Source organism: Typha latifolia, chromosome 5 (assembly GCF_019914945.1).
Source record: "Typha latifolia isolate L0001 chromosome 5, TyphaL0001v2, whole genome shotgun sequence".
Classification (NCBI taxonomy): Eukaryota; Viridiplantae; Streptophyta; class Magnoliopsida; order Poales; family Typhaceae; genus Typha; species Typha latifolia.
In genome coordinates, this window is record NC_133090.1 from 9,592,364 (window position 1) to 9,607,468 (window position 15,105).

Genomic DNA, 15,105 nt, shown 5'->3' on the forward strand with positions numbered 1-15,105 from the left:
TATTTATATGTCCGGCAACTGAGTTTGTGTAAAATCTTCAGGCTATGATTGATGTTCTACCATGTTTCCTCCCGCGACGATGTAGATTCCTGACCATAACTGCTGCGGCACCCAGGAAAGGTTAGTAGTTCCTCTTAAATATTTAAAATCTAAGTTTCTGTGCTTGTTCTTGAAGATCAAAGGATGGATAGGAAGAATCCATTTACATAGAATGGAAACTTTCCATTTAGGACTCTATGTTAGCAGTTATTTGTTTTGATTTAAAAGGTTGGCTGCTGAGAAGTTTTAGTTTGCAAGAAAATTTGAACAGGATTAAGGATCCAGACATTTATGACAATTTCTGATAAATTCTACTCCCTTGATGGCAGAAAAGTCCAGCAGGTATGAGAAACTTGAGCATGGATGGAAATTTATTTTCCATACGAAGTGCCTCCCATAGTCCCATGGGTTATAGAAGAAACCTTTAACACAATAAGACCTTTTTTTAGGGACATTATTTTGGTCGTGTCTGACCACTGACAACGGGAGTTCTGCAATTTAATCATATTTAATTTTTTTAAAAATTTATAATAATAGATTCTAATGTGCATTGTATATATAAATTATATATATTTTATTTTTATAAAATACGTATTAATTATAAAGAATATATGTACTCAGTTTTATATATTAAAATTAAAAAATTCTAAATTTAATTAAATTATAAAAGCCCCACCACGTGACAAAAGAAAACGATGCAATTGGGAAGCCAAAATAACCTTCATTTGCAAGCAACATGAATCTTTGATCCGTGTATGCTACTACGATGTTTTTTTTTTGGGTTGATAAAAGCCAAAGTTTTGTTTCATTGAAACATGAAACAACCAAACAACAGCATATTAAGTAGATGGAAAATCCATCTACTAATATCCACACCATATGCCCCAGCATCTATCAAAAAAACAAAACCAACTACCAACCATCTTCAAGTCAACCAGAGGGGCTAAAAAGCCATCTAAGAAGCAATTCAAAACTCAGGTATCTATGACCACAGCTAAAACACTCAGATCAACCCAGCAGCAAAAAAAGTCAAACCACCTAAGAGTTTTTAAACCATCAGACCACTGAATCTCATCACAGAGTTTTAAAGAGCACATAGAAAAATTAAAAAAACCAACTTCAGAACATCCAAAAGCTCTAGCCAGCTCAATCTAGATCCACCACCTCTCCTGGGACAAACTTTTTAGCCTTCTTCGAAGCCTGCTCTCTTGACAGCTTGCCCATTGCAAGAAGATTGTTGTTATTTGATGATTTAATGAGATCCAATTTCTCTCTAGATTTTGTTATTCCTTTCAAGCCAAAGACTTCATATTAGCGTTGCAACCCAATTCAAAACCAACTTGGAATTGATTCGCTTGCGAAACTTTCTATCTTCCAGAAATCATTCTTTCATGTGATTAGGAAAGGCAGTAAATCTAGTATTCAAGCCCACGTTGTGAAGGATTTCTTTTCACATATTAGCATTTTAAGAATAAATAATTCACTATTTTTTTCTTTAGAACAGAAAACACGTCCACTAGTCCCATTCCACCATCTTTTGATTAAATTATCTATAGTAAGAATTTTATTCGGACACATCAGCCAAATAAAAGCCCAAACCTTTAAAGAAAATTTTAAGTTCCATATGTTTAGTAGTCTCCTAGGCATTATGTCTCTATTATTTAAAAACCTATAAAGAGATCTAGCAGTGAAAATCTCATTTTGAGAAAACCTCCAATGCTGAGCGTCTCTCTCATTTGATCCCTCATTTTTACTGGTCTCAATCAGTACTTTCAGTTCCTGCTCATCATTCTTAAGATTCTATGACAAATGTATTCTGTATTTCAGATTCCATGATTGACCATTCCAAACATCCTTTATAGTAATATTTTTATCCCAGACAATATTATATGACTAATAAAATTGAGTGGCCAAATTGCACTCCTATCCAAATATAAGTCTAAAATATGATATTCTTACCTCCTATTGCCCTCATTTGATCCCACATTTAAAAATCTGAGCAGTGTTAACAACCCCTTTCCAAAAATGTGAAACATGAGCCATATTCCTTTACATGAAAGGCATCAGCCTTAGCTCTTCTGTAGTAGATTTGCCTTATGACTTCCATCCACATGTGATTATCAGTATTCAAAAGCTGCCACCACCACTTAGCTAACAAGGGCCTATTCATATCAGTTTAATTCATGACTCCCATACCCCCAAATTCTTTTCTCTAACATATTTTCCTGCAACTCATTTGAGAGTAACCCTTCTTCATCTCATTTGTACCCTACCACAGAGATGATCTTCTCATGCCATCAATCTTCTTTTTCACCCATGTAGGCATATTAAAAAAAGAAAGATAGTAAAAGGGTATAGAGCTAAGAACAAAAGTTATTAAGGTAATTTGGCCTCCCAATGAGAGAAGCTTTCCTTTCCACCCCATAAGTTTTTTCTCAATCTTGTCAATCATTGAACTCAAGTCCATTTTTTGGAGCTTACTATTGTGTAAAAGAAGCCCAAGATATTTTATTGGTAATTTCTCCACTTGGCAATTCAGCAATTTTGTCAATCTCTTCCCTTTTTCCTAATTGGTTCCTAAGTATATTATGAAACTCTTCTCAAAGTTTATTCTTAGTCCCGACACTGTTCTAATATAGTATAAAATAAATTTTAGCACACTAACCTCTTTTTCATTTGACTTAAAAAAATGAGAGTATCATCAATGCCTTGTAGGTTAATTATTCTTTTTTTTTTCGCATCATCTCTAAAGCCACTTAACAGACCCTTGGATTTTGCTTGTTCTATCATTTGATTCGAACCATTTGCCACCAACAAAAACAAGTAGGGTGATAAAGAATCACTTTGCTGCAGCCCTTTTTCTACACGTAGAGTAATTTCCCACTTCACCATTCATGAGCACCATAAAAAATCTAGTAATTATAAATTGCATGACCCAATTAATCCACTTCTTAGGAAACTAGCCCTTTAAGAATGTCAGCCAAAAAATTTCACCGCACCTTATCATAAGCTTTGCAAAATCCAGTTTCAAAAAGATCTCTTCCTCCTTACTCAAAAAATAATTTCATGATCACACACCATACTATCCAAAATATATCTCTTTTTAATGAAAGCACTTTGGTATTCTCCAATTAGTCTTCCAATCATCTTGCATAACCTGCTAGTAAGCACTTTTATAACTATCCTGTAGCTATAATTTAGAAGACTTATTAGGCTATACTCCTCCACTTTCTCAGCTTCTATCTTTTTAGGCAATCATAGCATAATTTACTTTGTGCAGAAACTCATTTCCTTCATACAGATCCTGGAATATATTAAGCAGCTTATGCTTAATTAAATTCCAGAAGTGATAGTAAAACTTTATACTGAACCCATCAGGACCTAGTGCTTTATTTTGATACGATCTCGGTTAGACCATCTTGAGCTTAAGCTAATAGGATTAAATTTCTAATTATATTTTATTTATGCATTTATTTAATGTATTTTTAATTTAGTTAAGAGTCATGGTTGAGTTAGGAAAGCCCTTACTACAAGAGTCCTAGTTGCCTAAAGCAAGAGTCCTAGTTGAATTAGGAAAGCTCATAAGGCAAATTCTAATGAAAGTTGATCTAAGGTTAGTCTCTATAGATATGTGGAGTGTAGCTCTAATTGTTTATGCTTGGAATGAATATTAAGTTAAACTAAGTTAAGTTTATTTACCTTGCATTACTTTCAATCGTAGCTATTTATTTTTTTAGGAGTAGATCTTAGTTAGAAACCCTATCTCCACCTTCAAACCCTAGCCACCATCTACCTCTACGAGCCACCCATTCATATGGCCAACCGCCACTATCCTTTGATGACCTCCGCAACGTCGATTTTTTCTATTTCTGCCCCGTTTTGATCTTGCTCTACTATTTTCGTCATAACTTTTTATCTGGATCTCCGTTTGACTTCATTCCAAAGCCATTAGATCCAACACTTTCGCATTATTATCCATCAAAATCTCAAGATCATCCTACGAATAGATCGTTCTATTCAGCCAAGATTTACTCTTCCATAAAAGCTCTAGTTAAATCATGTGCCTTGGCATCAGTTTATTTGAAGTTTCCCTAAATCTCATGTTTCATCTTTAGCCTCCATTCAGTAATTGCCCCAAACAAATTTTGATAATAAGATATATATGATTTTTAATAGTATGATCGTCTCTAACTTTCTCTCCACCAATCAATAATGAACTTATAGTATTATTTCTCTTCCTCTCATTTGCGGAAGTATGTAGTATTCAGATCTCTTTTAATAACTAGTTCTGTCTGGACCTCTGCTACCATAGTAGCTCTTCTTCTTTACGCAACTGAGTCATCTTCAAAACCAACTCCTCTCTTATCTCTATGTTCAAGCAATTCATTTCTTTGAATTTTATCCTCTTATTGTTATTTCTACTCCATCCTCTTAACCCTTGTCTCACTTTCTTAATTTTAGCATTTCAAATATCAATTGTCGAGTTGTTCGCAGTAAAGCAGTTCCACTATTTTTGAACCAACTCATCAAAGCCTAGCTTCAAAAATCAGTAGTGAATAATTTTGTAGGATATTTATTCTCCCAATTAGTTGTTGCAAAGACTCTATCTAGCAGAACAAGTACCAGCTACTCTCACACGTTAGACCAGGTGAATTTCCTCCCAATCATCTTCAGCTCAATTAACTCCATGGCATTTATCATATCATTAAAGATACTCCTTTATTTACTTTCCACAATCTTGCATCTTCTATCACAGCAATATCTAGTAAGCATTAAAACCACCTCCAATTAGCCAGTCAGTATCATGCCAACTTTTCATATCTTCTATCTTCCTCCAAAGCTCCCATGACTAAGGGCCATAAATATTTCCCAGCTTCCCTAACATTTGGTGCTACTCATAGACACACTGTGCAAAAGATTTCTTCGAACCCAATAATATTCCCTGATGAGCAACCTCCTCCATTCTTTTGAGTAGACAAAAAATCCCTCAAATATTCTTCTCCTGAGATCTCCCAGATGCCCCCATAACCATATAGCGCCTATCACCCGCTCCATGTTATTCGTGTAGATCCACCCTTATTTGATGGTGGTGATGGCCACCACCATCCACAGCTTTAACTTGAATTAATCTTGACACTTCTCTTCCGATGCCAGCAACATCACTATATGAGAACAGCCTTCCAGGCGAGCCGAAGAGGCTTGGCCGAAGACTATTCCCATTATCCCATACACGCAGCAAAGTAGAAATGTAGAATGGCAACAAACCAAACGTTGGAATTCCCTAACAAAGTTGAGATCCGCCCGAAACAGTCTGAGAGACGACATAGCTCTGGTGAGAGCAAAACGCAACAAACTCCAAGCTTAGGACAATCAATCATTAAATAAGCACTGTCCTACTCCATAGACGTAGAAGGAAGAAAAAAAAAACCAACTTGGAAAATAAAATCCAATTCGACTTGGAAGCAGATCAAGTTCAGAACTACGCAGAAAATAAAAACCAATTCGCAATCCCAAACCCACAAACCATCCCAACATTGCTTGAAGACAGTTGCAATTTAAAGAAGAATATGATCATCAATAGTAACCAAACTAAGGGATTTTCAGCTATAGTCTGAATCAGCCAAAACTAGATTCAAGCCGCTGCATAGAAGCTAGAAAATAGCCTGATGAGAAACAGAATCAAAACAAAATCAACCACATGTTGTGCCTTAATAGTCAATACTAGAAAGATAAATAAGACATGTCCTTCCTTGGAAACAGAAAAAATTATGAAAATAACTAAGGCCAAAGATGTTCCTCCTCCTTCAAGTCTGCATCTGAATTCTACTGACGACCAATCTCCCAGACCCTAATGGTGCCGTCAGTGTAGCCGGTAAACAGTGTGATTCCATCAGCGCTCCAACTCAAGCTTGTGCAGTACAGCATCTGCCAGAATAATTAAGAGAAAAAAATTAGTCTCATGCTTCCGTTGATCCATCTTACCTCATTAATAATGTAGCATAATTTACAAACAGAATAATTGCGGGGTCAATAAGTACACAGCAGCCAACAGATCTAACTAGTTAAAAAAATAAAACTAAAAAGATTTAACTAGTTGCATCTGAATTTAGAACAAATATTTTGATTTGTTTCAAAATCAGAAGAAACACAAGGAGAACACAATTAATGTTAGGTGGGTAAACTCAAGAGAGGTGAAATAGGTAATAAAGTGTACATTTGATAAATAGGAAATAACAAAATTAACTTCAAGGAGCTTTTGGTGTAACAAGCCCAACTTAACGTGGCAGCAGGATGTACATTAGACTGATGGGGCACGCTTTTGGTGTTCCTTCAGTTTCTAGTTTCTACCTAAAAGTTTGGGTTACAGGATTCTATGATGGACAAACACATGTATATATGTGCGCTTAGAATCTTCAGATGTATGTCTGCGTGTATCTATCTACATATGTTCTTGTGTGTGAAAAATAACTGAGAAACATGTCCTATGTCTAGTGTGTCCTGTGCATACAATATTAATGTATATCAAGCCAGCTTTCCACTTTGGCCCCTCAATGACAAGCGCTGCTAAGTCAAATGAAAACAACTTGAAATGGTTCTACATACAACACTGACGGAAAAATAAACCAGAGTATTTCAGGGCAAATCCACATCCAGTTTACTAGAAGACTTTGTCATGCACCATTTTAGGACAAAGAACTTCATATTGTTGATCAGTTAAGAAAAAAAACATTTCCAGTTGACAAAATACTCCAAGAAAATAACCTTAACCTGGAAGCCTACTACTAGGAGGCTTAAATTGATGAGTACACACAGAAATAGAACAGATAGATATTGTCGGTAACTGAGGCAAGATAAAATATTTCCAGGAAACAACAAATTTACATTAATCATAGAAAATACTTGATCCTACATTAATCATATATGAAACACACTCAATCATATATGAAAAAAAAACTTGGTCCTACATTAATCATAGAAAATACAGCAATGACATGAATTATATGCAAGATCGTCATACAAAAGCAGCAATCACATGAAGAAGTGGCTTACAATCAATATAGAGAGCATTTGTACCTCTCTAATTGTTCTAATTGTAATAAAACGTACTAGTACATTTAGAATCTTATACATATAAACTCATAAGCATATAATGTGTGCACTAAGAAAGATAATACTTACTAATTAGCATAAATACAAACATGAAGTATTACATTGAGCATAAGAAAGTGAAAATAGAAGAGCGATACCTGATTCTTGCTGGCGGGCAACTCAGGCTTGAGATCTTGCACGATGGACTTGCTCTCGAGGTCCCAGATCTTGACGCTGTCCTGTGTGGCAGCGCAGAGCCAATAGCGGTTGGGGCTAAAGCAGAGCGAGTGGATAATAGACCCGGAATCGAGCGAATAGAGCCGCTTGCCCTCAGCGAGGTCCCAGAGAAGCGTGACCCCATCCTTGCCACCGCTGGCACACAGAGAGCCATCGGGGCTGACCGCGACCGTGTTAACATACCCGCCGTGGCCGGTGAGGGTGCACCGGAGCTTACAATTGGTGAGGTTCCACACCTTTACGGTGCGATCCCACGATGCAGAGACAATCACGGGCTGGAAGGTGTTGGGCGAGAAGCGGACGCAGCTGACCCAGTTGGTGTGAGCGTCGGCATCTTGGATTGTGTACTTGCACTCCCCAAGTGTGTTCCAGAGCTTAATGGTGCGGTCGCGGGAGGCGGATACGATCTGACGGTTGTCGACGGAGAATGCAACGGACAGGACGTCCTTGGAGTGTCCAACGAATCGGCGAGTGGTGACGCCGGTGGAAATGTCCCAGAGGCGAAGCTCGCCGTCCCAGGATCCTGAGAGGGCGAACTGACCGTCGGAAGAGAGGACAACGTCCTCAACAAAGTGGGAGTGGCCCGTAAGGCGGCGGAGGGGAACGCCGTAGGACGCGGTGGAGGGGTCGACGGCGGCGGCGGCTTCGTCCTTGGTTAGGCGCCAGACCAAGACGGACTTATCGCGGGAGGAGGAGACGATGGTATTGCCGTTGTCGATCGGAGTAGCGATCGCCGTCACCACGTCGGTGTGCCCGCGAAGGGTGCCGCGGAGGACTAGGGTTTCCGCCATGGAGGAGGAGTGAGAGGTAGGCAATGAAGAGATGCGCGGCGCCTATTAGGGTTTGGGATAGAGAGAAAGCAGCGGAGGTGGGGAGGGTTTATATAGAGTTGTGCTAGACTACTGGTAGGGTTAGGTTATGAAGCGGTTTTGGGTTATCGGATCTGGAGTTCGGACCGTTCAACTGTTTTTCGTTGCGATTAGACAAGGAAAAGTTAGCACCGGATAACTTATTACTAATCCAATATTAGTTTTAGTCTGATGATGATTATTTAAACGTAACTTAAAATTATATTATTAAAATAAATTATTTATATTTTAAAATAAAAAATGAACGACATTAAGTTTTTTTTTCAAAATTAATCATCCTTCAAACTTAAATAATTAGAATTAAAACCGAAAGTAATAAAAAAATAGAATAAAGGTAGTATAAACTAAATAATTTAAAAAATAAAAAATAAAAAATTCATATATATATATATATAATTTATAATAATATAAATTTGCACAAATTAGACATAAAAAAAATAAAACAATTCTTATTTTCGATTCGTACATATTTCTTGGTTAAAGATATTTTTATTTTGTTCTATCAAATTACTAAGATTTAACTTAAAAAATAATCGGATGATCTATGCATTGCGGGGATCCGTGCTGCTTTAGGACATAAAAGAGCATTAGATAAGCTAGATTTATTCCAACCGATAACATACTAATCCAATATCTTGAGTTTACTCTACCCTTTAATTTACAGAAGAGTATGAAAAAAAAACAAGAATATATTATTATCCTCGATAATTAAAACTAATGACGCCAATTGCCAATTACTATTTAAACTGATGTTGAATATCTCAAATTTAAATTATATTATTAAATTAGATTACTCTATATTTTAAAATAAAAAAATTACATTAAATATTTTGTCAAAACCAGTCATCGTTCAAATCAAAATAATTAGAATTAAAACCAAAAGTAACAGAAAACATACATAATAAAAAAATTTAAAAGAACTAAAGGATGCCCTCAAGCTAAAGTAGACTATTGACCTCTAGTGCAAGGTCTCTAGTCAAGCAATTAATATAGAGAAGTTGTCTATTCTGTTCCGTAGAGTAGTGATCTCACATTGTGTCTACTCTCTAGGTTAGGAGTTTAGAAGTGGGTGAGAAATATCTGGGCTGCCCTCTTTGTCCTCCAAATCAAAGTCTACATTCTACATAATTTTAGAAGTGCCTTCAAATATGTCACTGACAAAATTCTACATAAGCTGTCTGGATGGAAGGCGACATTGCTATCCCACGCTGGCCGGTTGACCTTGATCAAATCAGTGCTCAACTCGATACCGATCTATTTTATGGGCACCACCATCTTCCCTAAGACCCTACTCAATAAAATCAAGGGTTTAATGCATGACTTTTGGTGGGTTTTTAGCCGGGTAGCTCTCACATCTACTTCAAAAGATGGGATCAGGTTTGTCGGCCTATCACTAATGGAGTCTCGGAGTGCGCTCTCCTGAGCTCACTAACAAAAGCCTCGTGCTCAAGTTAGCCTGGAGACGCGTGTGCAACCCTGTGAGTCCTTAGGCTCAAATTCTCAATGCTAGATACTTCCACAAATCCTCCTTCTGGGAAGCAAAGGTTGGTTGAAGACCTTCTTGGACTTAGGCTGCTATCTTAAAAATGTGTGAGGTTTTGAAGGACAATATATCTTGATCTATAGGAGATGACAAAATTGTTAAAATTTTGAAGGACTTGTGGCTCCCTCATACTAAGCTGTTAAACCTCTCTCTCCCTACCCATATTCATATAGTTTATGATCTCTCTCTCTCCCTACCATCAGTGCTGGGCTCAGCCCAGCACTGCCTACTACAGTGCTAGGCCGAGCCCAACACTGTGCAGAAAGAGAAGGAGAAGAAGCCGAGGAAGAAGAAGAAGAAGAAGAAGAAGAAGAAAGGAAAAAGAAAAAGAAAGAAGAAGAAGAAGAAGAAGAAGAAGAGAAGGGAAGGGAAGAGAGGCTCACCTAGGCAGCGGCGGCGGCGGCGACAGTGACAGCGGTAGGCTGGTGTCGGTAAGCAAAAGGAAAGAGAGCTTGAGAGAGAGAGAGGTGATTGAGAGAGAGAGAGAGGAGAGTAAGAGAGAGAATGAGAGCACAAAAGAGAGAGAAGGCAGTGAGGAGTGCGGCGGCGATGATGGTGACAACGGCGATGGCGAGAAGCCGTCGGCAAGAAGGAGAGAAAGAGAGAGGTGCTAGAGAGAGAGATAGAGAGAAGGGTAAGAGGGAGAGTGAGAGAGGACGAGCGAGTTAGAGAGAGAGAGCTATAGAGAGAGACGGTGATGGGGGGTTGCGGTGGCGACGGCAGCCGCGGCGGCGGTAGGCTGGCGTCGGCAAGGGAAGGAGAGAAAGAGAGAGCTCGAGAGAGAGAGAGGAAGGTAAGAGAGAGAGTGAGAGATAGAGAGAGTTAGAGAGAGTTGGAGAGAGACCTCTAAAGAGGGGGGAGAGAGGCGGTGAGAGGGGGTGGGGTGCGGCGGCGGCGGCGGCGGCAGTAGGGTGGGGCCCGCCGCGGCCAGCTGGCCGGGCAAGTGACGCATGGTGACCCCATGCAGCATCAAGCTGCATGGGCATGAGGCCGGCCACAGTTACACGTCGTGCCCAAATTTGTTTTTTCAAGGTTGGGTTGTTACAAGATCTATCTTCAAGCACCTCAAACCCTAGCCACCATCATATTTTACTTCTATCCTATTCTGATCTTCTTCTATTATTTTATTTCTAACTTTTCATTCATACCTCAGATTTATGTGAAGTAAAGAGATTTGATTCGTAACTTATGAGGCTACTATCACATAAATTCTCATAATTTTCTTACGTCTAATCAGTCTAGAACTTGTTCATAACAAAGGTGGTGGTGGTGGCTGTTTCGCGTTGGTCGGCAGTTTTGGCTGCACGGGGTAATTGTGCTCGGAGAAAAACTTGCATCTCCTTCAAGTTCTCTTTCAAATTAATCGAAAGTTTTTTAAATAACACCTTTACCTAAGTGTATGCAAGGTGAATTTGAGATGAGCATGATAGAAGAGTTAAACTATTTTCTTAGACTTCAAATCAAGCAATTAAAAAAATGCCATTTTTATTACCAATCCAAATATACAAAGGATTTGTTTAAAAGATTTGGAATGAAAAGTACAAAATCAATTGGAACTCCAATGAGTCTATTAATAAAGCTAGACAAGTTGAAAATGATAAGCCGTAGATGAAAAAAAGTATCGGTTTCTTACTTTATTTAATTATTAGTAGGGGCGGATATTATGTTTAATGTTTGTATGTGTGCTAAATTTTAATCATGCCCAAAACAATCTCATAGTAGCCACTAAACATATTTTAGTATTATTTATTAGTCACTCAAAACTTAGGATTATGGTTTTCGTTGCTTTTAATCTTATTAGTTTTTCCAATATGGATTTTGCTAGTTATAAAATTAATCAAAAAAATATTAGTGACTCTTGTTAATTAACTCCCAAAAAAAGTCATAAAGGAGCCAAACTATGAGCGACAAAAAGCCAAAGCAGGTGCATATTGCACAATCTATTTTAATTTTAAATTGCACTCATGAATACTCGAACTCGTGATTTCCTTTTGTGGGTTGATATGTCACCATCACTTAGAGTGATGGGCATAACTGTAGTTTGACTTAACCAATAATTAGGAAAAAGAGAATGTATACCGAGTAAAATCTTTTTTTTTATATAGAAAATGTTATTCATTTGTCAAAATGTTAATTACTTCATCAGTTGGCCTTTAGTAATACAAACTCAAGAAGCTAGACTGCTTAATCTATGAGCTCCACCATTGTTAGCACACCTCGTAAAACAAATCCGGATCTTACGGTAGTTAGAAATCCACTATTTACATTCAAGCACTAATGGGCGTATAGACTAGTCGATGCTATCAGACCTTTTATTTATCACCTTCATGACATTGAGATAGTCACTGAAAAGCCAGCAGACCTTATTCCCCGCTAGAGCGCTAGTACAGTGGCTTATATGGATACACTTTGCCTTGTAGAATCGGTCCGAGTACCTGTAAATCATAATTCTGATACCTCTTTTGCTGATGCTCCTCCAAGATGCATCAACCCAACAAACTAGTCCATTCTCTTTCGGTAACTCTCCAGTTAGCTTGAATGGATCATTGAGAATTTCCTCACCATGCTGGGCACTAAGAGCAACATTGCTTTTCTTTGCAACATTGATCACTAATGAAGCCTTGCATTCTATGTCACGGTATACTTTGTCATTTTGAGACTTCCCACATCAAGTTGAAAGCGTAAGCGAGATCCTCCGGCGCCATCCTTTCTAACATGCGCATGAGCCAATCATCCAACCGATCTGGTGCTGTGTCAATCTTGAGGCTAAGGTAACCATGTGGCCTGTGGCCTGAGAAAATTTGCACCTTAGGATGAGGTGTTCTATACTCTCTAAACCATTTTTGCATACCAAACAGGTGGTGTCAACTATGGGGAGTCTCTTAGCGATAACCTCCCCAACAACTACTGATCTATTCAAACCTTGCCACAGAAAAGTTTAGACTCTAGGTATGATCTTCTGGCAGCTCCACATGGTCTTCCATAGTTTCCATTTATCCGATCATGAGGTGGAGCTGGTCCAGTCACCGTTCGAAAGGAGGTTGAAAGTAGTTTTGATAGAGAATTCTCCAGACGCTGAGTGTGTCCATACTAGAGATCCTCTACTTTAATGGTTGCTGAGCTAATGAGATTTTTATAATAGCCTGACCAGCATCCTAAGCATCTCGTGAATTTTCCTTTCATCCCAAGCATGACTGCTTAATAGATCTACAACCATATTCATATTTGGACGGAGTTGAACTTCAGAGAGATCATGCGCGATCTAGGGATCGCCCACAATCTTGATGGATCTATCATTGCTCACTTGCCATGTTACACCTTGCCGGAGTTGGTTGCACATTTTTAAGGTGGAATACGACGTCTAGGAGGCATGTTGTTTCCATCTTGCATTCCAAAAGGATTTATTTCAAAAATATCTTTTCTTCAATAGGGAAGCCCAGTCAGAGTCTGATTCTTTGATCAGGCGCCATTAAAGTTTCTTTATCAGTGCCTGATTAACCAAATCCAGCCGTCACCGAGGCCTCCAACATTCTTCGGTTTACATATTGATTTCCAGCTTTTCATATAAATGTGCCTCTTCTCATCCAAAAAACCCCACCAGAAGTGCCTCATGAGGATCTTTAATTTTGAGAGAAGTATCTTAGGTAGATGTGGAGCGCCATGAGGTAGAGAGGGATGGAGCTTAAGAGTGATTTTAGTAGGATTAGTCTCCCTGCATGAGAGAGAGAGAGAGAGAGAGAGAGAGTTGGCCTTCTAGCCAGATAATTTTTGCAGATGCTTTTCTGCCACAACAGCATAGGCTTTCACTTTTGATCTTGGAAGGAATAGTGGATTGCCGAGGTACCGGTCTCCTTCCTTCAGACGCTTAACTTGGAGGGCTGCTATGACTCTGTTACACCCTAACTAATCGACACATTTGCTAAAGTGGATTGCTAATTTGTCAATGTTGATGGCCTGCCCTGAGATACTACAATAGAGATCAATTATATTCTTCAAGTTTGAGCCTTCTTTGGCTGTGGATCTTCCGAAGAGAAGCAAGTCATCAACAAACATTAAGTGGGTGAGTGGATTAGCTCCCATAGCTACCTTAACGCCATTGATCTTTTTCTTTATCCTTCCTTCTTCCAGTAGTAGAGATAGGATGTTTGAGCTTAAAATGAACAAATACGGTGAGAGTGGGCAAGAATGGGCAACCTTGTCTAAGCCCTATTGTTGGGTTGAAGGAGGTTTCAGCAACACCATTTATCTCAATTGCGAGTGACACGATTGAGATGCAGTCGTAGATGAGGTCCACAAACATAGGAGGGAAGCCATATCCTTTCAGATAGTCCTTGATGAAATTCCACTACAAACGATCAAAGGCTTTGGATAGATATGCTTTAAGCATAAAAGATCCTTTGCAGTTCTTAGAAGTTTGGAGGTACCAGAGCATTTCTTTCGCCACCACCTGGTTGTCCATTATTTGCTGACCTAGGACAAAAGCTTTCTAGGCTGGAGAGATGATATAATTTAGGAAAGGCTTCATCCTCAGTGCTAGCAGCTTGGCAATAATTTTGTATGTTGTATTGCATAGGCTGATAGGGCGATAGTCACCTACTCTTTTAGGCTTATCTTTTTTAGGTATGAGGATAATAGTTGTGCAGTTTAGCTCCTTCTCCATTGTTCAAGTATGGATGAACTGCGTCACTTCACTAAAGATTGCATCTCCAATCTCCGACTAGAGGATTTGAATGATCCTTGCATTCAGGCAATCGGGTCTAGAGGCTTTATCCGATCCCGAGGCTCATGAGAACGCTTTTGACCTCTTCCTTGGAAGGGGTGGCACAGAGGCTGGTGGTTGCCTCATGAGGGATTCTCTCCATGGAGTTTAGAACTTGTGGACAATAATTTAGGAGTGAAGGAGGGTTTGAAGTACAATACCACTTTGAAGTAGTCGACAAAGGCCACCATAATATGGCAAATGTTCCTTGTCCAGTCATCTGTGGGAAGTAGGAGAGCAGTCATGATGTTGTGTCTCTTGCGAGTAGTCACCGAAGCTTGGAAGAAGGAGGTGTTGCGGTCGCCCCACTTTAGCCAGTTTACTCGAGATCTCTGGTGCTAATAGATTTCTTCTTCTAGTAGAAGGTCTTCGTAGATATCCTACAAAACTCACTCTCGAGCCCAGTCAATAGATGTGGAACCCTTTGATTGGATATTAAGAATTTCCTGCTCCACTATCTTTAGTTGCTTCCGCAGGTTGTTGGAGCGCTCACTTGCCCAAGATTTGATCTTGGAAGTTAGAGTCCGCAGGTTGACGTTGAGGGAGTTGTTAGGGTTATAAGATCTTAT

General features: G+C 39.0%; 1 protein-coding gene across 1 annotated transcript; it reads right to left on the reverse strand.

Annotated features, from left to right (window-relative positions):
- Nucleotides 1-5,593: 5,593 nt before the first annotated feature.
- Nucleotides 5,594-8,226, reverse strand: LOC140788672 (small ribosomal subunit protein RACK1z-like). The gene is made up of 2 exons (XM_073138043.1): nt 7,287-8,226; nt 5,594-5,964 (listed from the first exon to the last, which is right to left on the reverse strand). The coding sequence occupies exons 1-2, from the start codon at nt 8,154-8,156 to the stop codon at nt 5,863-5,865; spliced, it is 972 nt and encodes a 323-aa protein (XP_072994144.1). The 5' UTR covers nt 8,157-8,226; the 3' UTR covers nt 5,594-5,862.
- Nucleotides 8,227-15,105: the final 6,879 nt, after the last annotated feature.

Coding starts and splice junctions, on each gene's coding strand:
- LOC140788672 (XM_073138043.1), bottom strand. CDS start 8,156: ATGGCGGAAACCCTAGTCCTCCGCGGCACCCTTCGCGGGCACACCGAC. Junction 5,965..7,286: donor TGCCCGCCAGCAAGAATCAG/GTATCGCTCTTC, acceptor TTATTCTGGCAG/ATGCTGTACTGCACAAGCTT.